Source organism: Telmatherina bonti (genome assembly GCF_933228915.1).
Source record: "Telmatherina bonti genome assembly, chromosome: 8".
Classification (NCBI taxonomy): Eukaryota; Metazoa; Chordata; class Actinopteri; order Atheriniformes; family Telmatherinidae; genus Telmatherina; species Telmatherina bonti.
Window position 1 is genome coordinate 29,656,029 of NC_136626.1, and position 14,440 is coordinate 29,670,468.

The 14,440-nt window shown below is 42.7% G+C and overlaps 1 protein-coding gene across 2 annotated transcripts in view; it reads left to right on the top strand.

Moving 5' to 3' along the window:
- Window positions 1–428: 428 nt before the first annotated feature.
- The window catches only part of dab1a (DAB adaptor protein 1a), a gene marked incomplete at both ends in the record, with an annotated part of 58,883 nt that continues 44,871 nt past the window's right edge, over window positions 429–14,440 (top strand). For both annotated transcript variants that reach the window (XM_079245204.1, XM_079245203.1), the window contains one exon: window positions 429–498. In XM_079245204.1, the coding sequence (XP_079101330.1) occupies window positions 429–498 (70 nt within the window). The remainder of the gene's footprint in view (window positions 499–14,440) is intronic.

Genomic DNA, 14,440 nt, shown 5'->3' on the forward strand with positions numbered 1-14,440 from the left:
TCCTTGCTGAGCCATGTCATTGATAGGAAGCATGACATGTGGCGCAGGTCTCTCCTGTCTGTTACCATGGGCAACATCTACTCAAGGCAGATCAGAAACGAGCTCATTCTCATTCTTGTGCCTGCCAATAAATTCTGCTAGGTTTCACCTGCTAAAAGCAAGTACAACCTCTCAAAAGCATAACCTGTTTCTTCCTGTTTTCTCTCCGCCAGATCTTCGTGGGTGTGTGTGGGATGTTGTGTCAGGGCTGAAGCCCATCCCTCTCCCATGAGCCTGTGTGCCTGCTCACAAACACGGCGCCCAGACGCACACACCCGGCGCCCACGCACGCACAGCCGGCACTGACGCTGTGAACTGGACCCTCGGAGCCCCTGGCGGATCCCAGCCGAGCCAAGCGGAGCCGAGTCTAGCCCACTTGGAGCCTGAGGATGTCAACAGAGACGGAGCTACAGCCAGCGGTCAGGCCCAGCAGCGTCAGACGGGACTCGAAGAGAAAAGGTGAGTAAGACGCCACAATCGGTTTGGGAAAGTAAAACTTGTGTAAAGTCGTCAGTCTGAAAGAAAGAAAGTACAGACGTTCTGCAGGGAGTTGGGCGGCCTCGCCTCTGTTGTGTGTCGGCATTCACTGTCTTTTTTACACTGATGCTTCTGCTGCTACTTGTCAAAATGTCAAAAGCTTTTTATTTCTTAATTGCACCTAAATTGGCAGCTGGTGTTGGTTTGGGTTACAGGAAACAGATGCAGGGGCGCCACAGTACAGCAGGAAGCGACAGCGCTACACAGGTGTGGGGTGTGTTACGGGTCGACCAAATGAACAAAAAATAAAGCAATTCAGGTGTGAAAACCTCCAGAGACAGGTAGCTAGCAGGTGTGTGAATGCAAGTTTGTGTGGTCTCAAAGTAGAGGTGGCGCAAGGGGGATGGCATGGTGGGGGTCCGCCTTGCTGGGAGCCATCACCCTGCTGTTTGGTGCCACCTGCTCGACTTACAGAGTGACGGCGAGCATTTTCTGAATAAGCATCTGATTGATGTTAAAACTCCAGACGCCGTCGGGGATGACACTTAATGGATGCACGCAACCACACACAATCACACTGGCTCACTATCACCTGCTGCAGATGCCTCATTGCACACGACGCGCCTCAGCCCCTGCAAAGAAGCGCTGGCTCGCCAATACACAGTGTGTGATGGAAGGCTGAATGCCTCTCATGTCCTATTTGAAGACAGTATTGTTCTGCTGCAATGGAGATCATGTTCATCATTCACACCGCTCTCCTTATTTGGAAGATGCAGACATGCACACACACCTTCACACACGCATACACACAGTGAGACTGGGATTGAAGCCCAGAAGAGCATATGAGAGGGAAGACGAATGGTTTGCCTTCAGCTTTGAGACTTGAGGGTTTCTTCTTTCTATCTTTCTCTGTCTCTCCAACACACACACACACACACATTTTCACCCACAGTTCACCTTATATTTAGGTGTCTTGTCTCTATTTGTATCTCTTTTTTTTTTTTGTACAAATGGGATGAAGAATTAACTCTGCCAAAGGCTCGCCGAACTCTGCTCACACAGGATGTATTCATCTTTCGTCTGATCTGGGTCATTCTTTCTGACACACATACACGCACATATACATGCAATCACTTGGTGCTGGGTGATGAAAGTCAAAGGCAATCATGAGCCACACACAAGCAACAAACGTGTGCTGGGAATAGGAAACTTTATTAATGTGATTCATGTATAGGACCTGAAACCCCTGTTTTTGTGCAGTACACTCATACTTTTCTCACCAGACATCCACTTTGTGCCCGACTGGAGAGGCTGAATTTGAATGAAAATGGATCCACTGAACTGCTGATTGTCATTAGGGTATGAACGGTTGCTTTACTGCTGTGAGAATCCCAGCAGGATATCCTTCCCCTTCCCTCTCCATCCTCCTCCTTTCACTCCTACGTGACCTTGTCCTGGAAAAGTTAGACACAGAGCTCAGACTGATCGTGAAGAGAGCGAGTGAGGAAGACTAATGAGTCAATGTGAATGAGAGCTGTTTAATCTCAGCCCTTTGTTTCACAGTCCTGCCGTGAAGAATGTGATGAAAAAACTATCGGACTGCTCCGTGTCCCACATTAATCGTAGCGTCGCTGTGAGCTGGATCCATGAATCACTGCATGTGTGTGGGTCTGTGTGCATGCGTGTGTTCTCGGTACACGCAATTATGGTTCATTTGTGAGCCGGGATCATTTTTCTAAGAGCCCTTTCTACTCGAGCTGAATTGAATTACCATGACAAACTTGAGATAACCTTTGAACTTTAACATTTACATGACCTGAGATGAATATCTAAATCTTTCTTTAACAAGGAATCAGACAGTCTTATTGGTCAGATGAGATTCTTCAAGTGTAATAATTTTAATTAATCCAAGATGAATCCAAAGAGATTAAAACACTCCACCTCTCTATTCTTCTCGCCATACCAGAGGGCTGTTTATTTCCCTCCTTTCTGATGTGGCCTCAGAGTTGAGGCGATGAGCCAGCTCCAGGATGCTGGGAGAAAATGCTTGTTAATTAGCTTAAAAGCCACATTTTTTTCCTTTAAACATGCATTTTTCATTTTTTCTGTTAGTAACAAAACATGGAGTTGACAGTCTGCCAGTACAAACACTTCTGTGTGAATGTCAAACTAGAATAAGAAGCCAGTTTGACATTTATGAGGAACCCAGCAGCGGCAGACAGTTCGTCTCCACTTTTTTTTACATCTCTGCGCCCACCTTGTTAATGAAGTATGATAAACCATGGATGTTTCTTTGAATGGCAATTCCCACTTATAACGTGCAAGAAATTTGTTCTGACATCACCGTGTAGTACTTCTGCCAAATGTAGTTTAATTGCATCAAAGAACTGCATAATAAAGACCAAACCAAGAACAATAAAATGACACTGATAGTATCCGTCCAAAGATCAAAAGTGGAAACCAAAAAACAAGCTTGTGATTAATTTATTGTCAGTGAAAAGAGCTGAGTCATCATTAAAAACACATACAGATCAAGCTTCCCGTCTTTCATCTCGATTTTTTACCTACGTATTTTATGGATGCGCATCCAGATGTCACCAGTGGAGTAGTACCGCCAGAAACCAGAGATGTGCAGTATAGCTCAGCCACCACCATTGAAAGTAACTGTTACGACCCCCGTGGGGTCTAGGGGTAAAAGGGGGTGCTAACAAAATGAAAAAGGGAACTAAAGTAAAAGTTCCACAATGAATTTATTTACAGGATAAAACAAAACAAAACAAAAAAAAATACAATCCAGGTTTAACTCAACTATTTCTGTGAAATGAAATAAAAACAATAAAAACTATATCTACAAAGATAAACAAGGAATATTAAACCAAAAACACAGTTTGCACTGGATACAAATCCCATTTAGGGACAAAACACAAACAAAACCAAAACTAAAGTCTGTAAGTGTACAGACTAAAAAAAAACACCACAAATACACACAAAATCTGTAACCCTACAGCCAGACAACAAAAAGGCTCTGTAAATCTACAGCCAAACCACATAACAAAAGGCTCTGTAGGTCTACAGGCAGCCAGTCCTTTCACAAACAGTAGCGGCAAACTGTGTCACTATCAGACACAGCTGCCCCGAATAATGGCGCTGATCGTCCTTAAATAGGAATGGTGGAGGTTGTGGCCAATGGAATGAAACTCCAGGCAGGTAGTCCACCAATCTGGAGGCACGATGGTAGAGGAGGACCGGGATGGGTTGCCAATCATCCAAGTACGCTGGAATCTTCCCATTTGCATATTAACCCGCAGAGCAGGAGGCTAAGGCCGTAACAGCAGCAAAAACGATGAGGAAGCAGCAGTGTAGTGCCTTATCATGCTCTGAACTTTCTAACAGTGTACATTACCTCCTTGACTGGCATCATGTTGGCTATTTTCTGAAGCTGATGTTGGAAATTAGAAGTGAGCGCTGAACTCTGCACTGTCCACTAATGACTGTATTCTGGAGCAACCAACCCAATGTCAGGGACACTCATGAGTTCGCGGACAGTTATCTCTGATGTTTGACATACTTGTATTAGTTTAAGTGCATCAAGGGAGCTTGAATGAGCATTCAAGGTTTAAGAGATCTGAGCAGTACTTACATGAAGATCACTAGATTTCTAGCAACTGTTATTTCTAAGTGTTTAGTGCTAAAAAAAAAAAAAAGTTAATTAAGATAGTAGTTCAACAATGTTGAATGAAATTTGCAGCTTGTGGTAACATAAGAAAAACAAGACACTGGGCTCAAGAAAACAAAATAAACACTTGTTTAAGTTGTTTTTCCACTTCGTTAGTCTGTGGCAGCTGACAGATACATTTTCAACATGCGGCATCCTTCGGCAGTTAAAAGTGAAGCCTATGGAGAAGGGCATAAAACTGCAGTTCCCCCTTCATCCACTAGGGCCTGCAAAACAGAGCAAATCCCCATAGACTCCCGTGTTAAAAAGACAAACTTCACAGCAGAAATAAACATGTTTACAGCCTGGTTCAAAAATCCATTTTCGGTTTAATATGTCAGGTTTACCTTCATGACAACTGTGGGGGGAATACATTTTTTTCCAACTTGCCTGTTTCAAAGTAATTTAATCTCAAAATTCTTCATATTTATGGGTGTGTCCTTTTGATTGACAGGTACCCGATCTCCAAGCAAGCAAGAGGAGCGCAGAACAACCGTGGTTTTTAGCCGGTTAACAACGGGACTTAGTGTTAGCCCCCTTAACTCCGTTAGCTGGTTAGCTTCTGCTATCCTTGGGTTAGTTCGGTAAGCTCTTAGCTACAGGCAGCTTGGAGTCCGCTCGATGTCAATCATCCACCATGACGCTCACAGCCCCCTCTCAGTTCTACCTCTTTGCTCATATATGTATTTTCCGGGCAAGACGACGCGCATGCCCCTACCAAGATGACGATGGTAGGAACCGCCCACCAAGCTTCAGTTCAGCTCTTCAGAAACCTACGGATGACGTCACGGAGACTCCTCATGGATTTTCAAGGATTAAATTTGACAAAATGAAACGAAGTCAGCACCTGAAACAAAAAATAAATTACCGACAAAACATAAGAAGTTTTAGCTTATTATTGGCGTTAATGTTAGCAGCTAACTAGCAGGTTAGCTTGCTTAGATCCCGAGGGTCCCTAAGCAAGATTTAAAGACATCAGATTTGTGCTCTTCAAGCAATTATAGGAAAATGCCTGCAGCGTGAACTACTGGTCTAAGATTGGTTTGGTAACAAGCTTCAATAGAATCATGGTCAAAGTTGGATTTATTCCATGTCTGTAAATGCTGAAGAAAATAAATGCAAGCCATATTTATTTACGTTAGAAATCCAGACGTTTTAAACTTCCATTTGCTACTGATTGCACATTGTTGCCACAGTAAAAAAATGACATGATGAACATTTAAATGAATATCTGTGCAATGCTGGTAAATGACAGATGTCATCAGTGAACTTTGGCAGGTAAGCAGTAAATCAGCGGAATGAGCCTTTTCTCTGAATCTGCCTCCTGTTTTGGAATTTGCGCCACACTTTTGTCGTCTCTTCATGCAGCATTGCATTTATAACACCATTAAATGCTCAAATAAAACACTCGGTGTTGCCTGTCTGTCTTCCTAGATGTGACAGCGAATATGATTATAAGTTCTAATAACTTCCCCTGCTGTCAACACATGCAGTCACGGGTCTCGCACAGTGGGATTTAGCCCAGGATGTGTGAGAGGTGTGTGTGTGTGTGTGTATGTACTGTAGCTTGCAGCCAGCGGCATGAAAAGAGTGGTTAAGGGTTATAGCTGTGCAGCTGTTAGCCTTTTGTGTTTGTATGTGCAGATGTGTGTGAGTGTGTGTTTGCTTGTCTCTGGTGTGCGATTAGCAAACACATTATCTGCTTTGTGTGGATATTATGCACACATCCAGTCTATCTGGCACAATCACCGCTGCCATTTACTCTGATATCTTTCCCTGGGGAATGTTAGTGCGCAAACAACCGCATTTTCAACTGGTGTGTGTGTGATTGTGTGTGATGTGCCTTCCATGAGAGGTAATCAGATCTGTTCCCTCCAATCAGACAGAGATTGAATTGAATTGGTTGTCTGCTGTTGTTGTTGCGGAGGCCTAAAGTGGATGTTGGGTGACGGAAGACAAAACTCGGTAGCAGACAGTGACACATGCTTTCCAAGCGTGGCTACAGTAATCCCTCTCCTGGTCCTCTGTGCTATTCTTACTCATAATCACATCAAAGTGGGCTGTCTGTCTGTCCATCCTGCTGCCTTCACTTTCACCCACATCTGCTGCTATCACACCTATCTGTTTTTTTATCCATCCAACGCACTTCAGGCTACAAAAACTAAAGTAAGAAGTGAAGGTTAGGGAGGTGAGATGCGATCGATCTCATTCCCGGACAGGTTTCGCACACCTCTCGGTCTTTCTCTGTCTGTGCACCGCCTCCTCTACCTCCTGCTTCGGTGCATTCAGAAATCTTCATCCAAGCTTTTTAATGTGATCAGCATTCAAAGCTCAGAAAAGAAAATGTACATCGGTAAAAGCTTTTTATTTGCTTTGCCAAGTCTCTGACTATGTGTGTGTGTGTGTGTGTGTGTGTGTGGCTGCAACAGATTGTGTACGCTGTGATTCTTTTTTACTTTTAGTATGCTCAGCTCAGTCCTCTCCACCACTGTAGTTGCCGTGGCTTTGCCCAACACACCACTAACTACAGTCTCCATAGCAACACTTTGCTCCATACTCATAATTTGCACAAAGGGAAAAATCTCCCAATGTCACACACACTAGCTCTAATAGAGGTTGATAATCTCACCCTGCTGTGCTAGAGGAAGCAGTGTGGGTTGGAAGGACATTTCTTACTTGTTAAAGCTCGACAGGCTGCTGTTTTCTATTTCACTTTTCTCACAACACACAGATTGGGTTTAGTGGTCAGCTAATACCAACGAGTGCGGCGCTGCGATTGTCTCACGACGTCCTCCTGTCATGTTTCAGATCAGATCCCACTGTTGCTTTTCTTTTTCTGTTGTCTTTTCCTTCCAGAAGTGGCTTTCGTACAGCAGCTGATTTGTGATTAAACAAAACGTAAAGTTTATCCTGATTGTTTCACATTTTGCAGTGTGACTGGCTTGATAAACGGTAACAAGGGCCCACAGTTTTAACATCACCTTCAATTAGATTTTGTGGAGCAATAAGAGCAAAATCTTGCAGTTATTAACTTGTTAACAGGTCTGTTCTTTTAGTTTTTCATGTTTTACAACTAAAGTTTTATGGTGCTATTTTAATCATTTTAGTCCTTTGCTTATTTAAAACTTTTTTTCATGCATTTTTGGAAAGAAAAACTACTTCTTCTTAACAAAATAATGAAAAGTATCTCTTTGCAAACAGAAAACACACGTGTAACTGGAAACTGTGCAGTGTGCATGCCGAGCCTGTAGGGGGCACTGAAACTTTGGAAGCTATGAATTCTCCAGAGAGGTTTTTTTGGCAGCCTGAAGCAGGGCTGGGCGATATATCGAATATACTCGAGATATCGTGGCTAGTCCCCTGTACGATATAGAAAATGCCTATGTTCGTCATATTCGAGTATCCTGTTGTCATGCAGTTGTATTTAGCTTTGGGCGGGATTTTCTCACTCCTCCTCGACTCTGCATCGGTTTGCACAGAGAGTTAAAGCAAGCGCACCTAGTTACGTACATAACGTGAGCTACGTGCTACGTCATGAGAGGCAGCGTGTAGGGTTGCCAACTTGGCGACTTTCTCGCTACATCTGGCGACTTTTTTGTGAAAAGCAACTAGCAACAAATCTAGCGACTTTTACAGGAGTTATTGGAGACTTTCCTGGTGTTTTGGCGACTGACTTTAAAGCGCATATTGTAAAGTTATTGTCAGAACGAGAGTCTCTCCCCGTCCTAAAGCACTCAGTCGCTCAAGCTGCAGCTGCAGCCAGTCAGAGGAGCAGAGAGGACACCTGCACGACTCCACCTACAGTCACAATGAACAGCTAAATCCGCCACTGATCGCGCTCTGGATTACAGAGTGGGATGTAAATTGCAAAGTTTTTCACATCACGCAAAAATAATTAATTCTATTTGATTACATTCACAGCCTCTGTCACTTACTCACCTCCTCCACTGTGTGTGTGACACAAGCATATTTATCTAGCTCCTCATGTCTCTAAATAGTACAGAAAGCAGTGGGAATCAAACCCTGAATTAAAAACTGGCTGAAGCCGTTTATTGGAGACGATACGAGGACATTCTGCCTGTATTATAAGACTGATTTCTATGCTAAACTCTGCGATTAAAAAAATACACGACAACTCAAAAACGTATCCATAAAGCAAAGCCTTATAATAGTTCATCATTTGAAAAGTCCCCCCCTAGAGCCCCTATTTTCATACGTTGCATTTATTACATCATGCAAAGGCACTTTATTTTGTTTTAAAATGACATGTTTCTGCCACTGCTTTAACTGTTCAATAAATGCAGTTTTGATCAGTTTGCTTTGTTACAATGTCATCCTTTTGGCATGAATGTTTAAAATCAGCATATCTTAATGCAGTATGAACAATTATGTTTAATGGAGAAACAAAATCATCTTACTGATGTGATTGTATGCACCAAAGCATTCATTCAAGGCTAAGGTAAACAGAACAGCAGGACAAACAGAACGCAGAGTTCTGCTATTGTTGCTGTTGTTGTCGTGCTGCTCGCGTGTCTAAACAGGACCTTGGGTTGAAGAAAACGTGTAAACGAGTCGCCAGAACTCCACTAAACTTTTGTGTTTGATCATATCAGCGTTGTCATGCCAACAGGGCTTCTCGGTTGTCAGTTTTCTTTCGTAGTTTGTGGTCAGCTACTGTTACTATGAAAAGCAAACTATTGCAGTTGCATCTTCCTTTTTCTGAATTTCATCTACTCTGGAAGGAAGGCTTGTCATGTTTTGAAGGTTTTGTGTTTTCCTCAGTTCTGGTTCCTGTGTTATTTTGTAGTTTTCCTTGTGTTTTCCTTCTAGCTTTGTTTCCTGTCCGTTGGTCTACCTGGTTTCATGTAACTTATCCATTCCACCTGTGTTGTGTATTTTCTGTGTATATATATATATCACTTGATTTCATTTCTCCATTGCCAGTTCAGTCCTTCTTGTCTTGTCCCATTTTAGTCTTCCCAGTTTTCCTTCAGTTTAATTAAAACACAATTCCCAGCATTTCTTCTGCCTCCATCCTGCTGTCAGGTCCCCACATCTCCATCACTCCCTGACAGAGAGGACACAAAATACAGAATAAGAATTTCACTTAAGCTCTCAAAAAAAAAAGAGCATGAAATGTACTTTCCAAAACAGTTTCATACACATAAAGACAAGCAGTTCAATTTAGTTTGAGTGTGAGATGTGGAATTGATGATAGTGTTTACACACTGAGGAGATACATACGCGTCAGACATAGAAAGACCCTCGAGCAGATGGCAGAACTTCCTCTTCCTTTTCATGCTGTCTGATGTTGATCCGTCCTCCTTCGCTCCATCCCTCTCTTCCAGGAGCCTGGCTGAGTGGATGAATGGAGAGGGTTCATTGCACCAGATGAGACACAGACAGATAAAGAAGGAAAAGAGAACAACTTCTACTTATTCTGTATTTTGGAACAGATGACAGATGAAAGGGAGACTTTGTTCTGGCTTGAAAGAAGGAGTGCTGTGTTTTCATGTGGTACCTGTATTTCCTAATGCTCTGCAAGAAGTAGCATTCAGCAAACAGACACACACACACACGCATATACACACAGAGACGGGGGGGGGGGGGGGGGGGGGGGGGGCGGATTAATGACACTCTTTCAACGCTTTTCAGTAAGATGCGGCTTTTGGACCGAAATCTGTGTGTGTGTGTACAAAGATGAAGAGCTGAGAAAATGATGATGAGGATAATGTTCATGGCTCTTCCTCTTTAGATGAGGGGATATTTGGGGAGGGGGGGGCTCACAGTGCGGGGTCCTGAAGAGCTACAGGTTGTTTTTGTCTCAGCAGTAGATGAACATTTATACTAAGGTAGAACTTAGTTGTGTGTGAACAGATGGCACACACTCCAGCATGTTGGGGGAACTGCTTTAACATCACATGACAGGACGCAAGCAGCTTATTTACACAGACCACGCTCCATCAGAAAACACACAGCTGACACAAACAAAGTATTTACACAAAGACACAGTAACAGACAAGTCCAAATAGACTTGATTACTCAGATATTTGTTCATCTGTTTGGTAGCTACCTATGTGTGTGTGTGTTTGTGTATATGAATATTCTTCTTTTAGATATGTAAATGAATATGTGTTTGCTGTTTTGCTTGTGTGCCTCAAATCCCTCTCCTTTACAGAAGAGATCCAGTATATTTCTGGAAACATGTTCACCGAGAATGCTGAATCTTTTCAGAGGAAGAAACAAAGAAATCTTACATTTCTACCTTAATGATTTCTTAATGAGGCACCAACATCCTGGAGAATGTTCTTGATTTGGTATGAAGTTGCACATAGATTTTCTTCACTAAGGGAACAATCCTGTGATCATCTACTTTGGCACACCATGTTTCTGGTTCCTTTTCCAGTGTTGTTCTTTTTCCTTTTTTTGTTTTAGTCTTTTCTGCTTAGAATCAACACAGCTGCCTCTTTTCTACCTTAATTTGTCATGAAATAAGAGTTAAAGTGACGACGGCTGGCCACGGATTGTCTGCATGACATTTCATCCAGGCAAAAAGGAAAATTCCTTCATATTTAATGCAACTTTTTTTTGTTAAAATTGCTTGTACAGAATAAAGATGTTAGTTGTGTCATTAACATCTCATTTGTTCCATTTTTAAATCTGTCTTGGAAGCACACTGAAGCAAAAAAAGAAAAAAGTGTGTCTTTGGCCAAATACTTATGGACCTGATTGCACCTGCAGAATGACGTCCACACTCGCAGCAGGTTTCCAATCATTAGTGGGTCCAATTACCTAAAGCAACGATGAGAAATGAGCTGTACTTCTAGGAGCCCGTAGTAGATGGAGAGATGCTGAGATAGTGTGCAAATAGATGAGAGAAGCGAGAGAGTCACTGGGAGTGGGGCTGGCTTCATGCTAACAGAGCCTTTGTTGGTTTCTTATTAAATGGAGAGGATAGAAAAGGAAAAGGTGAACTGAAAAGGTAGAAGAAATGATTAAATATGTTCCTTATAGAAACTGTGCACATGTGTTCAGAGAAATGCCTTTCCTCAGATAAAAGTAGGGCTTGAATGACCGTTGCCATCCACATCACAGCCGCATTTAAAGTTGACTCCTTCATCGTCTGAACATATCACCCTTCATTGTGCTCAATTCAGCTTAATGCTTTTTTTTTTTTATTATACGTCACATACACTTTCTCTGAAAAACTCTAAAACCTCCTGGAAAGCTCATCTGATGCATTAAACTGTGGATAAAGCAAAAAGCACAAGCAGCCAGTGCACATGTTGTTATCTGTGACACTGAGACTAAGAAAAAATGAATGAATGAATGAATGAAGGGAGAAACATACGAAGGAAGGAAAAAAGGACGGAAGGAACAAGCAAAAAAAAACGATTAAACAAACAGAGTGCTTACTGTGGCTGCATGCCGTGATCCATTACAGGTGAAAATAAGCAAGAACTCTGCAGAGAACCTTAGCCAGTGTGGAAAAATAAATGACCCCTTTAAAAGCTGAAATTTACTGCACATGTTGCAGCTGGAGGAGGATGTTGCAAAATTATTTCTCATTATTCTTTCATCTCTGATCAACAATATCCCAGAAAAAGACCAAAACAAACCAGCGATACCCACGTAAGCTGCCCCGTTGGCTTCAACAGCTAACCTAACAATGAAGCATGAAACTGCGGAGGAGACATTGAGACATGAGAAAGAAATCCCAGAAATCTTCTCCAAACCAAACTGATTTGTCTCTTCTGAGTTTTGTTTCGTACTTCACTCGTGTCATTTCCACAAAAGTGGATATGAAGAAGAGGTCTGCTTTGTCTTCGCCAGCTCTGGCTGTACGATCAAGCTGAGAGTTTTTCTTCCTGCATTTCAAGTGACCTTGACAAAGATGTGGGTGTTTCTGAGTGAGTGTGGGACGGTAATGTGCAGCGTGCTATGTTTGTCCCTAACGTATTTTTCAGCTCTAATTTGTTCTGTGTGCTCTCAGATGCCTCAGGACACGCGTGCGCGCTCACAGTCGCGCACTGTCGCGCACAGACAGATGAGGTTATTGCTTCTGACCCTGTCACACAGGTCAGATCAGCAGGTGGTGAGGAGAAAGGTGGAGCAAACTTGGATGAGTAAAGGAGACATACTGTGGTAAATTAAAGCAATAGCTGTGTTAAAGTTGCCTGAAGTCTTATTTTGCTTGACGAGTGTTTTAAGTGATTTTTTTAAGGGAAATCATTCAGGCCAATTAAACTTCATGAGTTGTGACATCATCATTAATGTGTGCCTTCCACACATGAATAATTTCCTGTCATCTTTCTATCTGGTCTTTTCCCTCCACCAACATTTTGTTATGGTTTAGTCAGCGAGTTCTCCTTGCACCTGTAGAACTGTGGTAAACAGTGGTAAAAATGGCATTTGCCTATGTGCACCACTCGAACAAATCGTCTAATCATGCACTTCCCTACTTTTAAGTCACATTTCTCCACTACCATCGATGAAGGGATTGGCTGATATTTTGAATATACCACACATTTCGCGCGTTGGTTTACGTGCGACATATAAAATGTCAAGCACAAGCTGTCACAGTAGTGTTTTAAGGCGTCTACATGTGATTCTTTTTTGGCTTCTCAGCCCATTTCCCCGTCCGTCCATCCAGAAAACTCTGCATGAAACTCTGCAGAAAACTTTTAAGCTGTGCTAATCGAGTTGGCGTGTGCTAACTTAGAGTCCTGGCAAAAACACAGAAGATCAGCTTTCAGACCGATTTACAGAAGTTCCTTTTATATTCTAGTTAGTTTTAGGTTTTGATCTTGGCTTGGTTCAAAACCCAACCTGCTTTGGTTGCCGCCTTGCACCTCATCATGCATTTTATATTTATGAAGGGTCACACGGTTCGAAGGGTGCATTCACATCGGGATAGTTCGCTAGACTTGGCCCGACTGGGGACTCTGCTCAGTTGGAGGGGAATGTATTCATGCGGATCAAGATCGCATTCACTCTGCAATTTGGTCAAACGAGCCAGACATTTAGAATAATATATTCCCATTCCCACCAAAGGTGGTCCTGCACTAGTATTTAGCTAAAAAAGGGACAAGACCTTGAGGAGTGAGTAAAGAGGAAAGAGTGAGGAAAGAACTAATTCCTCTAATTTCCTCTAATTGTGAGTTAAACATGGAGACTAAACGATCGCTGTTGGTTTTTTTATTTAGTCTTATGCAAATATACTGCAGAAATCCACTGCAACAATGGGCGGAGTATGAACAATAGACATGGCAGAGGACTCTTAACGCCACCTCTATGTATTTACCCACAATGCAACACTATGCCAAATGCAGGAAGTGACTTTTTTTTTTAATCTACTTCCTGTATTTGGTCCGCTTGAAACGGGCTGAGACCTTCGTTTGTAGGAGGACCAAGTCCGCTTCTTCAATCCTAACCAGAGTTTGTTTGGCGCATTCACAGCTTTCCAAACGAAGCAGACTTTCCAGACAAACGGATTCGGATCAAAAAGGCTGATGTGGATGTGCTGTAACTCTGCCATTCTTACATTAACACCCCGAGTGAGAAATCCTGGCTTGACTTATTGTGATCCAATGTTGACCTTGCTTTGCAGCCACTGTGTCCTGCTTTGTCAAATATCGTCATGTTTTCGTATCATGTGCGTTTTCTGACTGCAGTATGATCCTTTGTGTGTCACATCAAACTGCCAGAAATAAGCAGAAGCAGAAACTTGTTGTCTTCTTGGCACATGGTGGTGTGTGAGAGTTAGTACGAGCGAGTGCTTCATCTGAACAAGCCTGTGAAAGGTAAAGAAAGCACAAACGCACTCACAAACACACTCACACACGCTCAGCGGTAGGGTTTAGAAGCAGGATTAATTGGAGAGTAACTGCTGGGTTCCCTCATGTGCTGTTGAGTGTTTTTTGGGAGCCATCCCAACTGCAGTAAAGAGCCTCTGGGAGCTTCTTCATCTCGAGCGCAATGAAACGCCTCACACTGTAGCAGCCACTGCAAACAATCCTGGTCTGCTGAAAAGAAACGAGTTCTCTGCTGTGGGTGTGGGCAGCTGCTTTCATGCCACTGACACCATTTCTGAGGACAATGAGGCATAATGACAACTTTCTGTCACAAACCGGAAATCAAAGAGGGCCGCATGAGAACGTTTCACTTTGCTATGGACAGCTGTTACGGCTCTCAGTGGCCTCAAACTAA